We start from the raw sequence: 24,654 nt of genomic DNA, 5'->3' as shown, positions 1-24,654 counted from the left end.
GCACACAAATATTGACAACAAAAGACTGATACCCAAAACACTGGGAACACACTCGAGACTGTCGTCAACTTCGTTAGTTCTATTAACAAAGCATCAACGGGTCGCATAGCATAGCGGTTGCAAACTGCACGTACGAGCCAGAAATGTTTTACGTTAACCCTAGCCCTAGTAGCATTGAAAGAGGAACCCATATGGGACTCACATGGGACCCATATGGGATTTACCCGGTTACCCGGGATTCATCTGCCAAAACCCATATGGGTCCCAGGCCGAAAATGAAAGCTGGCAAAGCATGGGACCCATATGTGTTTTTCCGTGTAAAAACCGGGTAGATCCCAGATAAATCCCAGTTGAATTCTTGAGGATATTATTGGTATTTTTAGGTATTTTGACATATCCTGATTGACAACAATGTAAATCATGATATGCCAAAATTCCTAAAAATACCAATAATATCAAATACATCAAAATAACCTTATAAATGCCAAACAATGGATTAATAAGGAGTGTTTTTGACATGATTACATTAATTAAGCAGCAAAAAAGTGCACAAAAAATGCAAAATGTACACACCAAAAAAACAAAAACATGATTTGTCTTTTACTGACGTTTATTGAAGTTAAAATGTCTGTGAAAATAGGATAAAAAGCAAGGTCATTAAAAAAATAATTTTAAATATACAACAATTGTGAAGCATTGTCCCATTTAAATGCATAAAAAAATGTTTCCTCATGACATGTTAATGCAACACTCGTTATTTGATTATGAGTTGTAGAAGAAGCAAAAACAAGAATCCACTGACAAAACCATTAAAATTAAATTGCAGTTTTACATTAATTAGATTTTTCCCAAAGAAAAGGTTCAAAGATCTATTACAATATATCAAATGATGAGCATGAACTGAATTGCTTTCAAAAGGGAGTGATTAAAGCTTCAACAGACATTTCTTATAATAAATAAAATCCACGAGATTAAATATAAAACGGTTCCAGGCTGGATTGCAGCTTCTGGTATTAACTACAACCATTTAAAAAAAATATGCAAATTTAAAACTTGTACTTTTATAAATAGCTGATAAAAAAATCTCGTTAAAACCTAACAGTCTTTTTTTCTGCAGGTAAAGTTGTACAAGCTTTACTCGTCGTCCACCCATATACAATTTACTGACTTGTACAGGCTGTGCTCAGGCCCTTCCCTTCTGCTATTTTCTCGATCCCGAGCACCAGCTAACCAATTGATGTATACACATGCAGGTCAGCATCTGTAGCTTCAGGATAACTTTTTTTCTTGCAGCATCTAAAAATAGAACAAATATAAGAATATGAGGTTCGCATAAAAAAGTAATCACTTAATTGCAGGTCACCGACCCTAAAATCCAGAATATAATGAGAAAAAATAGGAAGGTACAAGCAAATCATATAGATATGTAAAGTGCCATAACAATTTTAAGTGTTATAATCAGAAAGATACAAGTGGACTGCATTAGAATTTCTTTAGGCACACAAACTCTGGACATATATGATTTTTTTAAAATCCAATACATGCGAAACGTAAAGACGTCTATCAATTATTGTGTTCATTCCTTTCTACACAGCGTTAACCAGCTGATTAAAGGACTAGACACTGCATAAACATGTGTCCATATTTTTAATTTTCCAATGTTAATTGGATCACAATGAAATGAGGTAGGAAAGTTCGCCAGGCTAGAGTTGTTTCCCTGTAATGTTTTTTTTAATCTCATGAAAATCCAGTCAAATATTTAAATCCTTACCCTGAACTGTTTGTAAAATAAAGGAGTGGTTTTGAGTCCCTTCTTCTCTTTCAGACCATTGAAGTTGTAACACCGGGCTGAGTCAGTTGACAATAGCACAGATAGTATGCTCCTCACCACATGCTTTAAAGTGAATATTCCACCCATCGTCAAATGCATTCCTGGAAACAGACAATAAGCATACATCATTTTTTAAAATAAAAGTTGCTGTGGGCAGTATCATGATACATGTTATGAGAACAGTATTTATGAAAAACCAAAATATGGATGAAAACCATTAAGGAAATTTCCCATTTTTCTCTGTAACCAAGCTGAAGTTGTTACAGAAAATTTATTATCAGCTGTAATCCATGCCAACATAACAATGCCTTTGTTACTTTTTAGTACTGCAGACATGTCATTTGTTCTATAAATAAAATGCTATAAAAACCTTCAAAAGCAGAAATAGATTTGACTCCTCCTATAACAAATCAGAATACGCACATACCAAGTGTGTCCATTTTCCAGGGTCAGTCTTCCAATCCCACTCCAGATGGTCAACATCCTCTGAAGATTGTAAGGAAACTGGAACCCCTCTGGCAGTTTCCTCCTGTCACCTCCTTTCCTGGTGTTGTTTCTCCATCCTTGAAGCCTCCTTTTCACATCTTTTATATCATCTCTCATCTCTTCCAGAAAAGACAGTTGCTGCTGTCCCAAGTTTCTCTAGTTGAGCTGAAACTAACGAACACAATAGCAGAAAACATATAAGATGTCATCTTTGCTGGCTTCGCTATAATTCACAATGCTTGGAAAATATAACTACTCTTGGTTGCTTTTCCTATTTGTCATATATCTATTTGATATCTGATCCATATTTATTTCCATTTTTTTTTTCACTATGCCAAAAGAAGGCTGGGATTTTCCACTTCTGGCTATATTTCACAAAAACACTTAATAAGTCTTGGCCGAGAGTAAGAAAAACAAACTTTTAAAATGATTATAAACAAAATGACTTCAAATTACCTTCCAAGGGTTGGGTCCTATGCTGGCAGGATGAAAACCTGAGAATGAGTGTTGGAGATGTGAAGGCAAAGGTGAAATAGTACTTTGGCGATAGCTGCTACTTGGGGGACACCCTAGGGCTGACAACTACTGGCGGCAGAGAGTATGGAAATGGTAGTGGACCACTGCTGCATTGAATGGTCATCAATAGTGATTCCTCGCATTCTTTTCTCCTTCGCTGTCTGTTAGCTGTGCATCCTGTGTCAAATGAATATATTTGCATAAACTTATTTAGCTCACTAAATTTAAAACTATAAGCTGTTGATATGTTGTTTAAAAACTTTATTACATTTCACCAATCCAGACCAAAAGTATATCATAAATTTCCCTTTAACAATACTACACTTTTATAGTGCAGCATAATAACCAAAGTTACAGTACCTGTTACTTGTTCAACAGTCCAGATATCATCTTTTTATCTCCTTCCTTTGTCCTGCAGTACATAATGGTATAGCATCATTTTGACAATTAATGCTCACATGCTTCATAAATTTTCTTTCTGGTATAAATTAATTATGAATTAAAAAATTGCACTTACTTATGATGACTTGTGCAAGCGAACTGGATGTATGGGCCATGAGGAATCTGGTGTTTAATAATGAAGCTTGAAGATTTTGATGGCCAGTTGCACATCCTGCGACCACTGGAATCTTTAAAAATGCTAGCAGCCAGCTGTCTGGAATTACAGCTACTGGCCCCTTTAAACCTTCTGCTTCTTCCAAAAACTCACCATGGAATAGGCCATCTGCTGAAACAACATGCAGTTTGTAGGCATTTTATCCTAAAATATGCAAAGCCTATCTCTTTGTAAACATCACTGTTAATGTGTAAAGCAAGCATAAATAAAATATGTATGTATACAGCATATTGCACTGATAGTTCAATGCAGGTGTTAAACACAACACAGCCCAGTACATTTCTTTCCCTCTAAAGGCCCCCCCCCCCTGTACCCATGAATTTACCCCTTTTCAAGAAATTATTAAAAAGTAACTAAACAAGACAGAAGAACAATTCAAATTGATAATGACAGATCAAATGTGTTGAAGTGGAACAGTCTTACCTTAATCTTTCTTAAGAACGTACTTTTCTGATAATCCAACCAGACTAGATTTAGACAGAGATTCTTTAAGTCCAAAGTGAAAATAATATTCAGAACTATTTTCTACAGATCTAATGTTTAAACGTTTGGGGGGTTTTCAACAGTGTTCTGGGATGCTTGGGGAGAGATGGATGGTAATTACGTAGAATACTCAGTAAACGAGACAAAGAACTAAGTGTAATGTTACATTGGCTTGCCCAGTGCTAAATCCTGATACAAATCGTTTTCTGATATGCGCTTGGTATTCTGTAATAATTCAGTGTCGCTGTCTGTTTCACTTTGATCTTCCTGATCTAAATAATCAAGAAAGAATCCTTTCCATTACATCTGTTTCGTTTTGATCCTGATCTAGGTATTGCGAAGCTGAAACCGATCGCGAGTGGATGCTATAACAGCTGATGAAATATCGCCAGATAAATCGTTATCACAAGTTATTGGAGGAAATTCTGACAGCTCCGAATTCTCTGCATCATTAATTACGACTAAATAATTTATCAAATTGCTAGGGTTCAGAACTGCTGAGCCTGCCTTTACTTCTTTCTGGAAAACTTCTGCATTTATTGCTTTCGTGTTATTTCTGAACGTGTGCTCTAATTCTTCTTCTCTGAGCGTGGTATTCTGCATTGAATTTGGACATTATTGAATAAATAGCTAATATATTTACCTTAGAGTATGTATAAGTTAGAAAAACGTACTGTATTGTCGAACAGTCGAATGCTGCTTGCAATTGATCCTGGAGAACACTTAAATTTCGCTCAGCTGCTGGAGAACAAAATGGCGAATTGAAACAAAAATTTAAAAATGGCGGCCGCGGTGGCTGTGCACGTCTGCCATTGGCTAAAAGTAGTTGCTTGTATTAGGAGATCCAGTCAGAACCGCATTTTCGAGATCATATGGGACAATCTTTATGGGACCCATATGGGACCTATTTGCCATGCTGCTAGGGAAAAGCTTGATTTCGTTTCTGCTTTTTTTTCTTTAAATTGGTTTGCTTTCCAAAGAAATAAGCAATTCTCAGTCACTCCTTTATTTAATGCGTTCTTGTTTAGTTTTTTTCCAACTCTTTGAACCAATTTCCGTCACCCTTTAATGAAGATTATTATCGGCAAACGACTTTCAAACGTATAACATGGTGTAGGACAATTGCTTTACTAATAGCGGATCCACACAACACACGCAGGCGCGCGCAGGAAGGATGAAAGTGACAAAGATTACATACACTAACCTGATAAAAGAGACGTAATCAAATGCATTTCTTTCGTCGTCGAATTATTGTATGATGATGTGGTAGAATCGAATGGTCATAACAACTCGCGCAGTGGTCGAATCCACCAGCCCCGTATGTAAATATTTACCTTGCGAACAAATGCAGCTTTATATTTGCAATGACTAGGAGTAGTTCATATTATTTAAACAGAAAAGAAACAAAGTAAAAGTACACCGCAGCATAACAGAACAAATCGAATTTCGAACATTGAACCTTCCAATCCTGAGATGTTTTTTCAGCCTGTTTGCAAACCACTGTGTACATGTAACTCTGAAATGCCAACTGAGCAACAACTGCTGCTCCCTCTCATCACGAACTATTATCCCTATACACGTACGTCCTTGCTCTCATCGCTCTCATCACTCTCGTCACGAACTATTATCCCTATACACGTCTCACTCTCTCACTCTCAGTGGTGTGAAGGCAGTTTGAAACGGAGATTTCCATTGGTTTGGGGGAAACTCGACAACCAATAAATATAATACAGAATATTCTCGCCTTGTCGTCCCACACTTCCGTTTCAACGTATCCGGAAGAGAGCTTGACTAAAGTTTTCCTGAATTTCAGCTGTTGAAATCCTAGGCCATCGTATACCTTAGTTCTTGTTCTATTTCTGCTGTTCCAAATATCGACATGGGAGGATTATTTGGAAGCATCTTCTCATCTTGATGCTTTTGCTGCCAACAACGGTGTTGTTTGTTGGACAATGTAGGTATTATCATATGGGTTACACGTTGGCTTGAATTGTACGTGGCAAATAAAATGCAAAATAAGCACACTGTTGATAGTAATTATATACTGGTAGTATTGATATCTCGGATCTCGCTGTTCGGTGATAAAAGTGTGTTAGAAATGTCCATTTTGAGACTATAAATAGGTTTCGCAAATTTAAAATTTCACAAACTATAATTCCTGATTTGAACGCGAATAAGTTTCTGGGCTAATTAGACGTGTAATTACGATTATTATTATTCTTTGACAGTGTCATTTTAGCGCAAATTTCAGAGACCATTTACTACGTTTCAGGGTACCTTTAATAATAATAATACTCATGGACCGCTGAGCAAAATATTCCACTGGCAGTATCTATAAGGATAGTATATAATTTAACCACATATTTCTAGCCCAAGCCAGCATTCAGAAGAATGGCTCGTTGAGAAAATGTCAATTTCTTCTAGTTTCCATGGTATTAGTGTGTGACCCATTGCCTAACAGGCTTGATAAGGCCAGCTCACATTTTTTCTTTTTCTGCTTGGATTTGTAATGTTTATAGTGCATATGATACATACCTGCGCTTGTTAATGGCACTATAATGGTGCTAAATAGTTACTTGCCTGTGGCTTTTGTTTTTACTCTCCTAATATCACTCTCTTATTGCCGTTAGTTTTCTCTGGCTACTACCATGACAGTTTCTTCATTTTTATGCAAATTGACTATAATACAATAATAAAAAAGTGAGAATTTATGAAGTGTAATATCTCTGCCTAAGGTGGACTCATCGCAGTGTAATCATATTTTTAGTTTTTCTATTTTTTTCCTTGAGATAGACTTTCCTCAGGGCACACAGTCAAGGCTTCAACATGTTACCGTAATTTCTGCTTCATGATCATGTTGACATATTCCTGAAGATTTGATCTGTTGTTGATCATTTATCAATTCTGTTATAGTCAAATGACTATCATTTGTAGATCTGTCTCATTGGCATCTTGGGTTATGATTTTCAGTTGGCAGAAGAATCACCTATCACTCCATTAGCTTCACAGAGAGCTGCAGGAATATTGTGTTGTGTTTTTGTGTTTGTAATGCATGGAGAGCCTAGATTTGACTGGCATACTGTGGTTTAAAGCTTACATCATTCTTAGAAGTATCTCCCAAACAGCCAGAATTTTATAAAGACTTACTTTGTTTTAAGGGAAAACAATGAAAACTTTTTATTCGGAAAAACTATCTCACATTTACTAAACTATTAAAGACACATGATGTACACCCTGAAAAAAAAAAAAATCTCTATCACACCTAATCTAGCCTCTTCCGGTTTGTAGAAAGCGTCATTATGTCCTGGACCCTTGTAAAAGTTATCAAAGAAAGTTACAGTTGAATGCATGTTGAGGTTCAACAACAAGATTAAGTAATGTTTATGTCTACATGGCTGATAATGCACCAAGGTGAGAAAAGCAGCATACAGTTATTATTTGCATTATGTGAGTTTACAGGTAGACTGCACTTTTAAACAAAGTGTGAAAAAATAGTCAATAAGTAACAAAAATATTCAAATTGTATATGAGGACCAAATTAAAATTCTTGAAGTTCATTTTTAAGAATAGAAAAAGTTAATGTTATGGTACAAAGTTTGCAAATATTATTGAGTTTTCACAGTCAGCGCATCGATGAGTCTGCTCCAGACAATTGTCAAACCATGCTGAACATCTGAAAAAATAAATCAATGTGCACTGAGACAAGTTTTTGTTGTAGCAGTCAGATGGGTCATGGGACCTTGTTTTTTCTGATTTAAAGAATGGCTTAAACACCAGTCTCTTCCCCCTTTCCACTAAATTTGACCATAAAAAACTTCTGTAATCAAAAGGACTGATTCTGTAAGTAAATTAATGAGAACAATAATGTGCTACCAACAACATTCTTTATGTGTGAAGTATGTGTTGCAAATTGATTGCCTTGCATGAAGTTACTTTTTGTCGATGCATTATTTAACTCGGCAACATGGTGGTCTGCCTGAAGTGCTCAACTGTGTTTATAAGGTGATAGTAAGGAAACATTTGTTTTGCAAACCTAAATTCTATGCAAAATTCGTCTCATTTAAGCAGGGGTGGGGGAGATATAATCGGATGTGTATTTTGACAAAATTTAAGTTTTTAACTATTCCTATACAGTTTGCACCTGTAGGTTCGAATGCCTTCATAGCTAAAGCTCAGCTGTGGTGTTTTGTTACTGAATATCCTGGGTTAAGCTCTTACGCAGAGCATACTGTTCTTTCTTAGTTAAGATTATTAAATATTTTATATATATTTCTGAATGTAGAACACATTTTCTATGCTTTCTATTTTCGTGTCCATGTCAGCAAGCGGACTGTCCACACCACCTGTGCAGCAGTATAATCTGCATGGTACAGCTGCCATGTATGTGCCACTGACAAACTTCTCCAGGCTTAAAGGCATTCTGAAAATGTTGTCAGTGCTGGATAAAGCTTAAGGTGCGGACACACGAGAAGCCAAAAGCGGCTTCGCAAGCTTGGCTTTCGAAGCAGCGCTTTTCCGAGCCCGCTTGCGGGCTGCTTGATAAGCCGGCTTGAGGGGGGCCGCTGGTCACACACACGAACGCTGTTTCGGTCTTAAATTGTTTGTGCCTATATTAGGCCGTCTCGAGTCCATAGCTCGCTATGGAGTTAATTAATTCGATCAAATGAATGGTCTGGTCCTCGCTGAGGTTCGCCAGAGGCCTATTGCTTTCACAGCCATGTGGAAACGCGTGGAAAGTAGAACAGGTTCTAAAGCGCGAAGCAGGCCGCAAGCTAAAGCCAAGCAGGCTTACGAAGCCGCTTTGGGATAGCTTGTAGTGGTGTCACCGGCAAGCAGGAAAAGCAGGGTTGCTTCGGAAAAGTTTCGCGCTTTTTGCTTCTCGTGTGCCCGCCGCTTTACTGTTCCTCAGTGATGGCAGACGAGTATGGTGCCATCCAGATTTCTGTAAGGGAGCATAGCCACACAACAGAGGCTCTCTGTTGGTCTTGGGAGGGACCTATCTTAGTGGCAGAACCATTTTCATGACATGTTAGCATTTGATACAGAAATGAGTTGGTGGATTTTCTCATCCTGACAGCTTTACTGCCATGCATCCAGGTTCTGTGTTGCAGGATGACAATGCCACTTCATATCATGATGAACTGCTTTTAGCAGCGACTTCCTGGCAGTTTACTTGACTCAGATCGAGTATGTTTGTACTGCCACGAGGAAGCAGTTTCAGTTTTTGCATCATGAGTAAGCTAATTATCCTTCAGGCAACTCTGTTACACTTGGTCAGTCTGTGAAAAAGATGGTTAGAAATGGTGTTTTTAACTGTGTCACACTTATGGTCAGTTTGTGAGGTTTTTTTTTTTTTTTTCTTACCCTTGAGTTTTTTGAATTTTTTAAAAATTACTGATTACTCTGGCTGGCACCTTACCCTATATTACAATTTTCTGCAAAAATCATGTACAATAAATTAAGTGCATTTGAAAAAAGACTGCTTGTTTATTAAGATGCCAGTCATCTCGACCCAAACCGTATCATTCCACTGGTCAAATCTATCCAGGCCCAAAAGACTAGTCATCTCTGACGACTTGGGTTGCTATATACATTAAATATTATCTACAGAGCCATGCATATTTAAACAAGTTCAACCGCTATGTTATTTAATAAAAAATGACTGCTTGGCAATATATAGATTCAAAGAACAAATCACGCAATGGCGCATGGCACGATTTATAAAAATCATTTTACATTAAGAAAAGCCTTTGTTGTCATTGTTCTTTTGTTTGGAGTTTTGTATTAAAAATATCTGCAGATGTTTGGTAAAAACTCACAGTGGCGAATAAACGGAGTTTTCTGAATTTTTTAAAAAAGTCCTTATTCTCATGTTCTGAGCATTTTATTAAATGTACATGTCATTTTGTTAACATGAAATGAACATTACTGCTCAGGCATTCATTTAGCCTAGGCCTGGTTCATTTGACTTTCATTTAGGATAATGTGGGTTTACATACGACATATGGTCAAAGGGTTGATTCAACAAGTCCATCAAACCCATGGCAAGTAAAGGGGCCTTAAATAACATCTGGTTTCCAAGTCCATATAATTTTTATGACAGATTATGAGAATACGCGTAGAAATAGACTGCTTTGTCTTTCAAAACACTATTCACAAAGCTCTTACCCCACAGTTTGTTTTGCTACTTTGGAACAGAATGTAAATGATGTATAGCTGGGATTTTGATGAATGATTTTCAAAGATGAAGATCTGATCTGTTATCAGCTATTCGTGGAGGTATTGTTGCTTTTGCTGATGCACGATGGGAGGGAGAGGATGATGAAGCCACAATTGAAAACGATGATAATATACCAACAGCAGAAGATGATGGAGGAGAAGATGCTGATTCCTCTGTTGTGGAAACAGAAAGGGTAATTAAAATTATGCTATAATGGGGTCTCACCAAAGACATAGTTCGAAGTACAAAGTTTATCACAATCATTACTGTTAAAATTTGATAAAAGAAAGGTCTCTGTCTTCAATCTGTGCTAAGGCAGATTTGACATCTATAGGTTAATATAATCTGTCTAGTTTTTTGGGGTTTTTTTCTTAAAGAATTGCAGCTAAACAGAAATATGCATTTAATTGGTCCACTATTTTAAATTCTCTCATCAGCCTTGTCACATGAGCAGTGACCTTGTTTGTGCAAAAGGCCTGAGTTGTTGCCTGCTATATTACATCCACTATAAGGTTGTGAGTTCAGATCTACAACTCGGAAAGACACTGTGTACTTTGTGGGAACACAGATCAAGAAATGCAGGGGTCACCTAGTTTAAACTTGCCAGAAGACTGCTGGTATCTGTGCAATCGCAAAGAGAAAAACAGCATGAAAATATTAAAGCAGATGACTGATCCTCCAGTTAAAAAGGTCCATAATAGCAATGACTTGGGAAGAAAAACAGAAGACTCTGGTATGGCGTCAGGTAGAAAAAACCAGCAGTTGACAGTAAATTTGAAAGTCATAGTGGAAAATAGAACAACCGTGCACAGCAATGATGCAAAGATCTAACAGATTATAAATATCACCGTAACATTAGAACACCAATCCACATCCTTTCGTTTCTTCTTTAGAAGGATGAGATTTGATCAGAACTTACATCACTTATTTGAATAAGTCTGTCATCTAGGACGTTTTCAAAATGCTGGTTTCCCAGTTGTAAGTGACAGCCTTCGCCTTAACCTCATTATTTGCAGTCACGATATAGTGGAGGGGAATTTTAGAAAGATTGGTCAACCAGAAGGGCTAAATTGTTTTGATTCAAAAGCTTTTGTGTTGAGAAAAATCTTTTTTGCAGGAAGAAGAGAGTGAAGATGAGCCTGTGCTGAAGCCACATCCTGACGCAGACACTTTTGTCCTTTTCACCAAACCAACAGGCTTAGGCCATGGTAAAGTATTGAAGTTATGTTACTCCAAAAATGATTGAATTACCTTAATTTTGTTAATGGATCAGTAGAGACTGATAGTAGTAGTTTTGGAGTAATACAAGTTAGACTGTAAATGAAAGGCTTCTTTTGTTTTTTACAGAGTTGCCTGCTGGTAACAAGTTCGTTTTCTTGTCGGCTTTATGAACAAGGGAGAAGGTGAATTTGTAGTGGAGGGCATGGATGCATCTTTCCGTTACCCCCAAGATTATAGTTTCTACTTGCAGAATGTGAGCATATACCCTTTTTTTTTTTTTTCCCCCGCTTTTTACAGCGCTGTTGTTAAACTTGTGGTACCAACAGGTTATTTTAAAAGTTGCTGTATGCAATAAGTACTGAAAACAGAGCCCACAAAGTTGAGCATTCAAAATGCATTGAAAAGATATGTAGCTTATTTTTTTTTTATAAATTATAGAATCAGGTTATGTAGCCAGTTATGTTTTTAATGTCTTTCAAGAGTATTTCTATCATAGAATGTTAAAATATAGTATAAATAGTCTGTAAAAATGTACCTAGAATGAAGATTCATGAAACTTTGAGTTTACGTTTTTATGATTTTTGAAATTTTTAAAACATTTAAATAATAATATAGGGGATATGTATAGTGTCATATCCCAGTCCTGTGGACAGGCTTGTGGCCTTTACCTTAAAAAAAAAAAAAAGTCATACCAAAACACTTGAAGGGGATTTTGTAGAGACAATTATCTAAACCATGACACAGGAACTTTCTGATATCTCAAGCATTCTAGGAGATACAAACACGTTACCCTCCTCTAAACTCAGCAGATAAATCTTTTATCTTTAAAGGGATACTCAAGGCTTGTGATAAGGCTTTGGCGACGGTCAAACATTTCAAAAATATATTTAGTTACAATTACAGACCACGAGAGCAACACAGGAGAAATAAAGGATTCATTTCTCACTTAATTGCCACTTATTAGCACTATTTCGGTTGCCGATGTTTATACAAATTGAAAAAAATCCAATTACACCTACCTAGCTAGCTTTGGATTACCTAATAAGTGACTGTTCATGCAGGTTTCAAATGCAAACATTTTTGTTTCACACAGTTTGATCTCTTCTTATTGGTTGAAATTTTTTTTTTTCTATCTCTTACAGTTATTTTTTTTTTATGATGTTTTAAAATTGGTGAATTTCCATGCAAACGAGGGCAATGTGATCTCCTTGAAGCCTTCTGACTCAAATGAGTTAAAAACAAATTCTGCATGCTTTGATGTTGCATAAATTTATTTTTCACACCTACCCTCACCATTGCATGCCATCTAAGCGTTTCCTACGAACTTTTCGATATTCATATACATCTTTTGAAGAGTGCCTAAATTGCTCAGGAAACTCATCAAAAACAAAACAAACAAAAAAAATGCCCAAGACACAAAAAAGTTATACTGCCTATTCAGAATACCAGTAACTAAAGTGGAATTTTCTTTATCTTTGTGCAGTTCACAACCCTAACCTTCAGCCAGGTGGTGGAATCTAAACGCCAAGCAACATTTGAGTATGGTTTTGTACCAAATGAAGCTTTCAGCTCACGACCATTTGGTCTAACAGTCAACATCAATTACAAGGATGGTGTGAGTATTTTTTTTTTTCTGCCGTCTTATTCACATTGGGTCAGAGTGTCTCTGTATCATGCATAACAAACAATTCCAGATCTTTCAGTTCCTGTCTGCAGTCATAAACCTTGGTGTGGGTTGCTGTTGGCTATACAGCGTATCTGTATGTATTCATTGCTTGGCTGTAAAGGCTGTCTTGCTGCCAGTTTTCTCTGCTGCCCCTTCCCACTGTGCCATCTGGGGTCCAGCTTCTCATGCCACAGATGAACATCGTGCCAGAGAGCAGCTTAGCTAGTCAACCTTTACTTTTTTTTTTACTGGCCCTTTCATCAGCATTCTTTTCTGACTGTCCTCCATTTTCAGTGCTGTTGAATTTTTTATTTTATTTATTTTTTTTATTTTTTTTTTCTCTACTAATCTTTTTCTTTTAGGGTGATTTTTATGTGTGGTCATAAGTTTTTAGATTTGGAGGTGGTCAAAATAAGTCCTAATCATTTATTTTTAGCAAATATGTCCTTTAGAAAGTGTGGTCAGGTCTTTATAAAAGCAGAGTGCTTTTTTGTGTTGAGTTCACATTCGTCTTGAAAAAGCATATCATAGTCCTGTCAAATCTAGGGAATATAACTATTGCTGTATTAAAGACTAACTCTATAAGTTTGAGTTATATAAACGGATTCTGGTAGATAGAAATAATATAAATGTATCTATAAATTTCATTGCCTAAATTGGTTTATTATCCAATTTCAAAGTTGGCGATATGCACTTGTAGTGAGCAAGTCCTGCAAAATCTGTCTCCTCTGCATGAATAACATGTGATATCACAGCCAGTGGCATCCACACTGTCTCAGTAACCATATCATGGCCAGATAGTTTAGCAATACATTGGGTTTATCAGGAGGTCTTGATCATATTTTAGTAGTAAAGACAGATGTAAAATTTATCATTTACTATGTGCACTAACAAGATACTGTGTCAACTGTAATATCGTGGCTTGAAAAGTTGAATCTGAAGTACGTTTATCAGGTCTTCATGCAGCTACTCTATTGTTGGAGGAGAAAAGGCATGCTTCTGTACAGGCATAGATCCTGAAAAGCAAGGCTTTTGTGGTACCTCAAAACTCACATGTTTCTTAAGACTGTTCATTAGTAGGTAACATAAAGAGCAAAGTGGCATTTGCATAGGACAGTACAATGTAGGCGCAGTGAAGTGAGCTTAAGACATGTGCAGAGTTGATCCATTGTCTTCTCAGCGATTAATTCTTTGGGAATGTTTGCGTATTTATTACATTCCTGTAGAGTTTTCCCATGCATATGATACAATAGATTCTATACTATCGGGCTTTCGAGATTCAGTATTCTCCGACATATTGTATCAGCCATGATGCCACTGGTACTGACATTACACACAGCTTTGGGCACAAATTAAAATTTGAATAGACAAGGAAATAATTTTTATTTTATTACTTTAGATTCATTTTCCCCATACAACTTCATGTTTGAGTCATTAAGCTTTTCGCGGCGCGTAGCCCAGCGGTGGGCGCACAAACGGCTCTTAACTTGTGCGCGTCGCCCACCGGTGGTACACGCATTGTACATTTACGCACAACTCGTAAATGAACGAATACACAAGGGAGAAAACACGGGAACCTTTAGGACTTGTTCGTCCAACGATTGCTTCCCTTTAAAGGCTGAAAAATTCAACCAATCTGGTGTTAACTCGTTTTTTCTGCTACCACCCTATAGTTTGTTTACACGTGAGCGCCGCCATATTGTCATTTTTTTTGGTTCGCTCGATTTGACGTGGATTTGTACTCAAACAATAGAAAATGAGAAGAAATCAGTGAGTAATATGAAATTCTAATGTATATTCTAATAAAATGTGATATTGTTTTTTACTTTATGCTTGTATATATCATGTAAAAAAATTTTCTTTAATTCTTGACGTGTGACATTCCGATCGGGTTGTGAAATCTAAAAAGTTACTATCTTTCGGGTGAAAATTTCTTGAAAATTTAATTACACCTACCTAATTTGCTTTGGATTACCTAATAAGTGACTGTTTATGCAGGATTCAAATGTAAACATTTTTGTTCCACACAGTTCGATCTCTTATTATTAGTTTCAATTGTTTTTCTAACTTTTACAGTTATTTTTTTATGATTTTTTGAAATTGGTCAATTAAACTGCGCACAGGGTAATGTGACCTAATAGAAGCCTTGCGCAGCGATTGAGTTAATAGATAATTATGGGAGTCTTTTGAGTGAGTACATGTATCACCAGCTGGGTAAGTCTGCCAAACTTATACCCTCTAAATGAGTCGGACTTGGGGGAGGAAGGGAGGTTGAGGGTACTTGACAGACCACATTGAAACCATTAGAGAGGCGTGGCTATGAAGGTAACAGTCACCCTGTGTGTCCCTCACCTCCCACCTCCAGGTCAAACCATTCTTTCCTGCCGTACGCATAAATGGGACTACTGCAGGTGAATCATTTTTTTTTTTTTTTTTTTTTTGTGTAATTAGCTGATACCATAATCTTTATTTTGAGACAAAATGCCAGTGATGATGGTTTAACAATAGACTGGTGGGTTGGTTGATTGGTGGACCTGCTCTATACAGTGGAGAGTTCCTCACTAATTTTTTTTTTTAATTGCAGGAGGGCAATATGTATCAAAATGCTGTTTTTAATGAAACAGTCCAGGTAGTTGAACCAGATGAAGGATTGGATGGGGAAACGTAAGTACAGAACACACTTATTACAAGATTCTTTTCATGCTGAATCCTAATCTATTAACTCACTGCAGCTACCTTCCTTTCAGACAAGATGTCTCAATGGATTAGGGTTAGCATTTTTGCTAATTGAAAAAAAAAATTATACAAAACTTTATGTCACAAAACTAATTTTGAATTGGTTGTAAATATTATATTTAGGAAAAATGAAGTTTTACTTTGAGGAAGTTTTTGGGTTTTTTTTAAGGCCAGGCACCTGCCAAAAAAAAAACTTTTACGTTTCACGCGATAGCGCGGATTTTTTTGTATCAGCTATTTAGCCGTTGACTGAATGTTCAAAAAATAGTTTTACTGCACTTGTCACACCATCGGTTGCCATGGAAACAAACCAAAATGGCGCCAAAACAAACATTTTAAAAAATACAAAACTTCGTCAATTTTGTGAGTAGACTCGAACTTTTTATTGAAATAGTTACTTAAAAGACAGATCTACATTTCTATGAAAAAGAGATTTTGCAAAATCGGCTTAGGTTTTTTTTTATGAATTTTTTGTAAAAACACTGTGTTAAATTTTAAGAAATTTTGATTAAAAACAGTATAACTACCAAACTACTAAATATTTCTTTAAAAATCGTTCATAGAAATGTTTATATATGTATGAAGAATTACTCAACCAAATTGCACGACTATATCTCTTGTCGATAAAAAGTTTTGTCCTTTTGAAGTAAACAGTCTGTACCCAAAACAAAAAACTGAGAAAAACGAGGAAAGAAAAACTGAAGTTTAGTAACTACTAAACTACTAAATATTTTTTAAAAGCGCCCTCATTTAAATGTTGACATGTATATAAAGAAACTCTCAACAGAATTTCATGACTATATCACATGTCAATATTAATTTATAAGCTTTTGAACTAACCAAGCTTACCAAAACAAGAAACTGAAAAGGCAAGGGAAAACAAACTAAAAGCTTAGTAACTACTAAACCACTAATTAGTTTTTTTAAAAGCTCTCATGGATATGTTTAGATATGTATAAAGAAACCTTTAACCAAATTTTAAGCCTGTAGCACATGTTAATATAAAGTTATAGGGTTTATAAGTAAACAAACTGTAACATAAACAAGGAACGGAAAAAGCGCGAGCAGAAATATCAAGCTTAGTAGCTTTGTTTTATCTAAGCCTTTCATGTAATTTACCTGTTGAATAAAAACTATAACAATCTTTCAATGTGTTACTACACATAACTTTAACATTACTAATAAATTAATTATTTGTTCACTTTTAGTAAAGTCAACATGTTGTGTTGTGTACCCAAATGTTGACTAGGCTTCAGAGAAGTACACAGTAATAAAAACAATGGTGTTTGCAAACATTGAGCAACACAGTTATAGGTTAGATAGTTATATAGAAGTTCAGTGTCCACTAGCTTCATGGTTTTATGCCATTTATGGTCTTTTGCTATCTAACATTTAGTGATGCTGTCTCACATATTGCTTTCAATTTTTGTAAGCATCTACTGAAGTAGCAGCATTAGTAGGAAACACTCTCATCTTTCTTAGCCTTCAGTTGCAGAGTGATGAGATGAACATCAAAATATAATTCTTTCATTAAAGAAATTATTTCAAAAGCTTGTAGCAGAGTATAACCTATTCTTGCGGCCCTATATGCTCCACTGGGGGGGCGAATAGGAATAAGAAGAATAACCTGTTCATGAAATCTAGAGATACATCATTGAGTACACCAGAATTTGAGCAGCTGCTCATGTTCTGTTCCTCTGTATGCTAGGATTATTTTATGAATTTTATGATCTGTAGTCACATGGATTAAAGATGGTTGATTTTTGTGGCTAGGTGTTTTTTTTTTTTTTTGTCAAAAATTTATGGGAAAAGCACCAGCTGTCTGGCCTTTTAGGGCTCTGACAATGATGTGCTCTCTAGACACTGAATGGCTACAAACTTGACTAGATAGCAGTTTTCATTCTGTTTGTTAGGAATGCTATACATAATTGTCTTCACATTCTGTTTGTGACATTTGGTTGGAGTAAGACCATCCAACCCCACCCAACCTTTGTTATCTGTGCAAATGATGTAAGCTCCAGACAAAGTACATAAATAACTAGCATTGCACGTTCACTCAAATTTGTAAATATTCACATCTAGTCCTGATTACTACCGAGATTTGCAGCAGAAATTAAAACTTCGCTTTATTTTCAGCTCGCTTACCACATGACTGACGGTGATTTCGACAGCCGAATTCAGTTCACTAAGTTACTTTTTTTAGCTGCTACGACGGTCTAAGAATGTCCTCGTGGTTTTTATTCTTTCGCACGTGGTATTTGATAAGAAAATGAGCGTCTGACAGGCACAATGAACATTTAATATTAACGTTAATGTCCCAGAAAGAAAATACCCCAGCATTAGCTTTGAGTTACTCTCGAGATTGTTTACGTCCGGAGGCCATGACAGTTGCCTTGTGGGATACCCGAACACTGCCGAAGAGTGTTCGTGTGACCTATGACCACGTCGAGGTCGGCGTTAGTGAATTCTGATTGGCTATATGCTAAGTATGTTACGCATGCATCCATATAAGGAAATTTCGACCCTTTGTGTCGTCTAGAAAAGACCTCGTATCATAGCGTGGGGCCTTCTATGGTTTTGACACAGCCTTTGTTTGAAAGTTCATGCAGTGACCTTTCGTACGGTATGCGATGTGACGATGTTTCGCACGTGGTCGAGTGTGTTGCTATGTCCCAAACATTCTCTATTCTCGCTAATTCTGCGCTCGGGAAAAGTAAATAGGATAGAAGTAGGTGTTTTTATTGACAAAATAGACATATTTCTAGATTGTTTTATGAAAATCCACTCGGTGAGTGAATAGAACAGACTTTGAACTTTCACAATATGCCATAATCTCAAAATGGCTAAATCTTAAAATTTTCGACAATTTTTACCCAGGTGCTTGGCCTTAATAGAAAACTCACATATATCAGCATACCCCAAAATGCCTGTCAGATACGTGTTTCGGAAGTAGAGCTAAAGCAAAGACTAGATAAGTACTAAAAATTTCCAGTTATTAATGCACACTTGCAAACTTTTCTTCATCCTAATGTGAATACATATTGTCCTGAATCAGGAATCTCACGATACACAGTAACTCAGCTGATTTGGTTGACAAAGTAGTGGGAACATCTGCCCGCATATTCTATCAGGTTTTGCTCACCACAAAATACTTAAATTCGAAAAAGACTGGATGCCGTCGCACAAACCAAGGGAAGTAACTTGTAGAGAAATGATTCAGCTTTAAGATGAGCTATTGTTTGTTCCTGTACCTTTAACCATTCGTGAATTAATAATAAAAGCACTGTACACGTCCTATAAGACTGCTATGAGTTAAAAGGGTTGGTGCATGTACATCTTTATTTGTAAATTAATGTTAATTGACATGATCTCGGTGTTGGGTGTGTAGAAAACAGTTTCCATTCCCATTGTACTTGGTGTTTATAGATATTTCAGCTTTTTTTGTGTGTGTATTAGCTTTTAGCTCTTTTGAACCAGACATTTCCTGTCAACATTGGCTTAGTAAATTTAGAAAAAGTTTTGTCTACTTCAGAATAGATTAAAACATGCTGCTTAAAGCTTTGGCAGGTGAGTAAATTAAATTAGTAGTGTCAGTGTGACTCCAGACATTGCATGCTGGGGGAAACTAATTGTTAGCAAAAATGATATCTTTAATAACATGGTTGTTCCCCCACACACACACACAAAAGCGGTCATAAACTGACATTTAAAAAGTGAATGGGGGAGGGCAGTTTACTGAAAAGCAAAGAAGAAGCAATGGAAAAAATCCATAATATTGCTGGTGGTTAATAGGTGTGGAAATATCACTATGTTTGAAAGAAATGTTATTCCAGATACTGTCTTCTTCCTATTGACCCCCTGTGGAGCATAGGGCCACAAAATACCTGAATTTTCCAGAAAAATTGGCTTTAAAAGTAAACAAATTAAATAGTTTTGTGCCACAAATTTGTATAGTTTACAAATCTGTGTGTAATTTTATGGCTTTAAAAGTCCTTATCATTGTGCTCTGTTCGGAAAGGTTTAACTTCTTCATAAACTTTTCTGAGACATAAAAATTCTCTTGAAAGTACTTAACACTATTTACAGAAAATAGAAAATTTCTGTTCAAGTATAAGATGATAAGATTTTTAAGGTGAACTTATTTTAGGTGATTATTACTAAGAAATACCATATTTCTACCCTTTTGGTAAGTCTCTTCGATCTGAGATGGGATAGTTTGTAAGACAATGATCACTTGCCCCCCAGAATATTTCCTGCCTTTTTAAATTCAAGGTAGAAGACCAATCAAAACATCATGCTAAATGATTTTGGATCACACAGCTCCCCTCCGGTCATTGATAATAGTGTGTGATTTATGCAAACTCTAAAGTGTATTTTCTGGTGGATTAAGGGATCAAATATCCATGCTATGTCAAAATGATGGGTACGGACCTTGACCTTTGCATTGAAATCCAGATAAAATAAATTTGATGAACTAGAACTACAGAACCCTAAGACTAATCAGCTACCCAAGAGGTCTTGCTGAAAGTAATGCAGAATAAATCGGCACCACCATTGAGGAACTGCTAGCAGAAGAACAGGCTGGCTTCAGACAAGGTAGGAACACAGTTGAGCAGATCTTCAAGTATTGTATCCTGATAGAGATAATCCTCAACATCAGCAGAACTTCTATCACAGCTAAATACAAAAGGCTTTGACAGAGTCTGGCGCAAGGGCTGTGGCATGTGATGTAAAAATTAACATCAAAGATAGGCTCATCCAAGTCATCAAAGCGCTGTATAAGAGCTCGATAAACACAGTACTGAATAACCAAATGAATGCTTTCTTTCACACTGCAGTAGGCGTACGCCAAGGGCGCCTCCATCACTTGAACTGTTCAACCCCTTTTTGGAAAACATGCGTGAAATGCTCCATGACCATCACTGAAGAACAATATGCAAGCTATGGTTTGCAGATGATATCTGGACATTCAGAACTTAGAGAATAACTCATTCACTATGAGTGTATTGACACAGTTGACCTATAGCTGCGAAGTCGTTTGCATTTGCAGGTGCGAGCTGTAAAAGAGGAGTTAACTTTGCCAATTGTGCATGGCAGTGCAAAATTCACATCTTTAATATTAGAGACTAAAATGGCTATTCTAGAACCTGCAATTCCTGAAGAAAAAATTGATCAAGAGCAGCTTAAAGCATGTTTGGAAAAATGAATTTCCTTTCATATGTTATAGCTGCTATAATACTTGAGACAGTTTGAGCTGTGTTCTTATTTGAACTGTCAGCTTAGGTGGTCTCACACATTTATATGACAAAATTAGTGTGTGTTGGATGCATCTTTTTATTTATTTTTTTTGTTGGCATTCATGTATGCAGAAAATGGTTAAAGAATTTCTTTTTTCTATAGGTTTTTCCTGTATGTTTTTCTGGCTGCTGTTGGAGTTCTGCTTTTAGTTGGAGCCCAGCAACTTGTTTCAACTTTTGGTGTAAGTTTATTATCTTTCATAAGGAGAGCATGTTTATAAAGTTACAAGTACTTTAACATGCGTTGGGAGTTGGATCTGTTATCGCACTCTACTGTTAACGATAATCCCATGCCATTAAAACTAATCTAAAATGTAAAGAAGCATAGCAAAGATTCCATGTAATGGCCAGGCTGCATTCACTGCATCTCTTCAGTGTGCCTAACCTTTTATCATTACTGGTCAACGCAAAGATTGCAACCTATCTCGGCTGTTATACTGTGCGTTACAAGTGCACAAATTAAATTTATTGGGTCAGATATTTGCCGGTCAGTTAATTTTTTCCTTCTCCGCTGTGCTGCTTCAACTGTCAGTTATTTTTTTGCTTCTCCGCTATGCTGCTTCAACTGTCAGAAGGATAGCCACAGGACTAGTTTCTGCAAGTCCTAAGCTCACTGATTTCGTTGCCGCAATACTGGCCTTGTTGCAGGTGATTGTTCCTCATGCGCCTACTGTGACAGTTCTTATGTTGTATCTTCTAAAGACTTTTAAAAATGGAAGGAAGAGGCAGCCATTCAACGTGTATGCTCAGAATCTGGCATCTCTTATGACATCGTGTAGTGGAAGGCTCACTCCTACACCAGGCTTTACCTTTTTAGCAGTTATCACAAAACTTTCATCTGTTTCCATGTGTATCCAGACAGACAGACGTCGTTTTTCTCTGAAGGCCTATCCCAATCTGTCACATTATGCCACCTCCCAGACTGACATCCCTTCAGGTGGTGTTGCTCTTCCCCACTCCTACCTAAACACTTATTCCTCCTCCTTTCCTTTAATGAAACATGGGTGCATCATGTTGTAGATGAGGGTGATTACTTTTTACAGGAATTTAATTTTGCATCAAGCTGTGGTAGCAAATATGCAATTCGTATTGTTACAAAAATGATTTTAAATAATGTCTTGAAAGCAAGCATTGACATGCTGGTAGCACTGTACTTCCAAATAGTACTTTTCAGTAATTCTGTTATTACCATTATATTTTATTCAAGTAACATTTTTTAAATATCTGTGAAAGTGGGAGGCCATGTTGATGTCAGTGAAACATCATGCATGTTAAATGTTGAGGCTTTTAGTCATGAATGGACCCCCAAAAAACCCCACCTCACTCAATTAACAGAGTCAATGTTTTTATTCACATGCTGTCAGAAGCTGAACCCACTTTCCGCAGGTAGCTCTTGACAATTCCTGTTAAAAAAAAAAAATGGCACAAAAGGAGAAATAAGCAAAGATGAAAATGATACCTTCAAAAGATCAGTATTTTTTTTTAAATATAAAAATAATCAGAGCAAGACACTTTATTTTATTTAGCAGCACATTGTGCCAGATAGATCTTCATTAACAGTAGTGCTGATTAAATTCTTTAATGGTTAAGCTGGCATTATCGCATTTTGGTTTGCATCACAGATGTGTCGTTTTGGATGCCCAGTTCAGACGGTTCCCAGTCACTTAATCCCCAGACACTTCATCCCCGACATTTAATCCCCGACACTTCATCCCCTAGACTTTTAATCCCTAAGCACTTAATCCCCAGACACTTAATCCCTAAACTAAATCCTTAACTAACAAAATTATGAAGTCAGCGAAAAATTTAATTGAAATTCAAATTCCAATAATGCTTTTAACTTCAACGTCCTTTGAACATCTACAACATTAGTTAAAGTTTATATAAGCCAGTAAATTTAATGTTCTTTAACAATATATACAGTATTTAGGTATGCTTGAAGTAGGATAGAAGTTCCGGCATGCGATCATGTTGTGGCATTGACTCTGCAAGCAATTCGAAGGAATCAACAATGTCTTCTTCACGTACATAGGCAAGTGCTGGGTGGCATCTGACCATTCCACGTCACTCGTCGTCTTCATCGTCACTTCTCATCCCCAGTTCAGTGACTTTGCATAATACCGCTTGACTTCAGCGAAAGTAACAGCCCATTACTTTACATGACTAAAAGCGGTCATCGCAGCTTTCTCAAAGTCTGTTATTATATATTGTCTCTGGAGCTGCATTAGGCATGAGCTCTCTAACTGCATCCAACAATCTATTATAGGTTGCACTTGATTTATAAGGATTAAGTGTCTGGGGATGAAGTGTCGGGGATGAAATGTCTGGGGATTAAAAGTCTAGGGGATGAAGTGTCGGGGATTAAGTGACTGGACACCAGTTCAGACATGGGGATGACATGTAATGGATGATGGCAAACCTATTGGTAAACATATCAGTAAATAGAAATATCTAATTTTATTGTAAACCAGTTATACTCCTGGTTTTTAAAATCCTGGAATTTTACATTACTCTTAAAAAAACAAAAAAATTAAGTATGAGCCTTATAGGATCCGCTTATCTTTAGATACAGTTCTCCACTGTCATAATCAGCTTCTTTATATATATAATTCATTAAAAATTATTTTTAAATTGTATATTCGTTAAATGCCTTATCAAAGTTCATTTTGGTTTATGTTCTATTTTATGGAGACAAAAGATGTCCGACAATCAGTAGTATTAAAAATGGATGAAATGAGTTTTTGATGACACTGATTTCATTGCAGAGGAAACATTTGTCCAAACCTAGACAGGTTATTGAGATGGGAACACAGAATGCTGATATTGATTATGACTGGCTTCCAAAAGAAACTATTCAAGAAATGAGTAAGTACTAGTTACAGAAATTTATTGGGAAAGAATTTTAGATTTGATAGTAAAACCAAAATGTAAAGCAGAAATAGCTGGCTAAATAGGTGGTAATGCTGAAAGTAGGCAAAGGACAGAATTTTCTGATGTAAGTGCCTAATGACAAGCAGGGGTGGTGAATAAAGACGCCCTAAACAGGGTGCAAGTCCTGTGACTTGAAGCGGCACAAGTGATAGACCAACACATGCTTGCTTATTCTATATTACATGCTTCCATGAGAGTGAATATCTTCACAGCTAGTGTTTTTCACACACTAAAATGAAAACTAGGCAATGTCGCAAAACAGATCACGCTGTGCGTAAATAACTGTATAATGGAAGAAACAGAGTTTTGACATATTACCTTCTTTTGCCTTGATAGATCCTTTTTACTGGCATGGTGTAACAAAAGGTGAAAATGTGAGTTTTGGGTAATCAAGTTTATTCCCAGTTGGACGTATATGGTTCAGATATTTAGAGAAAATTTAAGTCAACCTAATTTTTTTTTGGTGTGTGCAGACCGCTCTCCAAGAAGATCCCCAAAGCAGTCACCACGTCAGCGCCGCAGCAAACGATCTTCTGGATCAGGGGAAGAATGACTTTAAGAAAAGTGCAAACAGTGTTATTCTCTTTGCCATTTACCATTTGTTTTCCATTCCTATGATTCACTAATAAATATTTAAAATAATTTGCCTTG

At 36.5% G+C, this 24,654-nt stretch overlaps 1 protein-coding gene and 1 long non-coding RNA gene across 2 annotated transcripts; one reads left to right on the top strand and one right to left on the bottom strand.

Moving 5' to 3' along the window:
• Positions 1-3,361: 3,361 nt before the first annotated feature.
• On the bottom strand, positions 3,362-5,606 carry LOC112576823. The gene is made up of 3 exons (XR_003101919.1): positions 5,392-5,606; positions 4,607-4,673; positions 3,362-3,557 (listed from the first exon to the last, which is right to left on the bottom strand). It is a non-coding gene; the product is annotated as an uncharacterized LOC112576823 (long non-coding RNA).
• An 87-nt stretch (positions 5,607-5,693) lies between these two features.
• Positions 5,694-24,645, top strand: LOC112576822 (translocon-associated protein subunit alpha-like). Its single transcript, XM_025259583.1, is given in 9 exon segments — positions 5,694-5,886; positions 10,200-10,345; positions 11,270-11,360; positions 11,502-11,626; positions 12,857-12,988; positions 15,624-15,703; positions 21,176-21,254; positions 23,838-23,937; positions 24,477-24,645. Coding segments are annotated over 9 exon segments (873 nt in total). The 5' UTR covers positions 5,694-5,846; the 3' UTR covers positions 24,557-24,645.
• Positions 24,646-24,654: the final 9 nt, after the last annotated feature.

This window comes from Pomacea canaliculata, linkage group LG12 (assembly GCF_003073045.1).
Source record: "Pomacea canaliculata isolate SZHN2017 linkage group LG12, ASM307304v1, whole genome shotgun sequence".
In the NCBI taxonomy this organism is placed as follows: domain Eukaryota; kingdom Metazoa; phylum Mollusca; class Gastropoda; order Architaenioglossa; family Ampullariidae; genus Pomacea; species Pomacea canaliculata.
The sequence above is the reverse complement of the archived record's forward strand: the minus strand, read 5'-3'. Positions and strand labels throughout refer to the sequence as shown.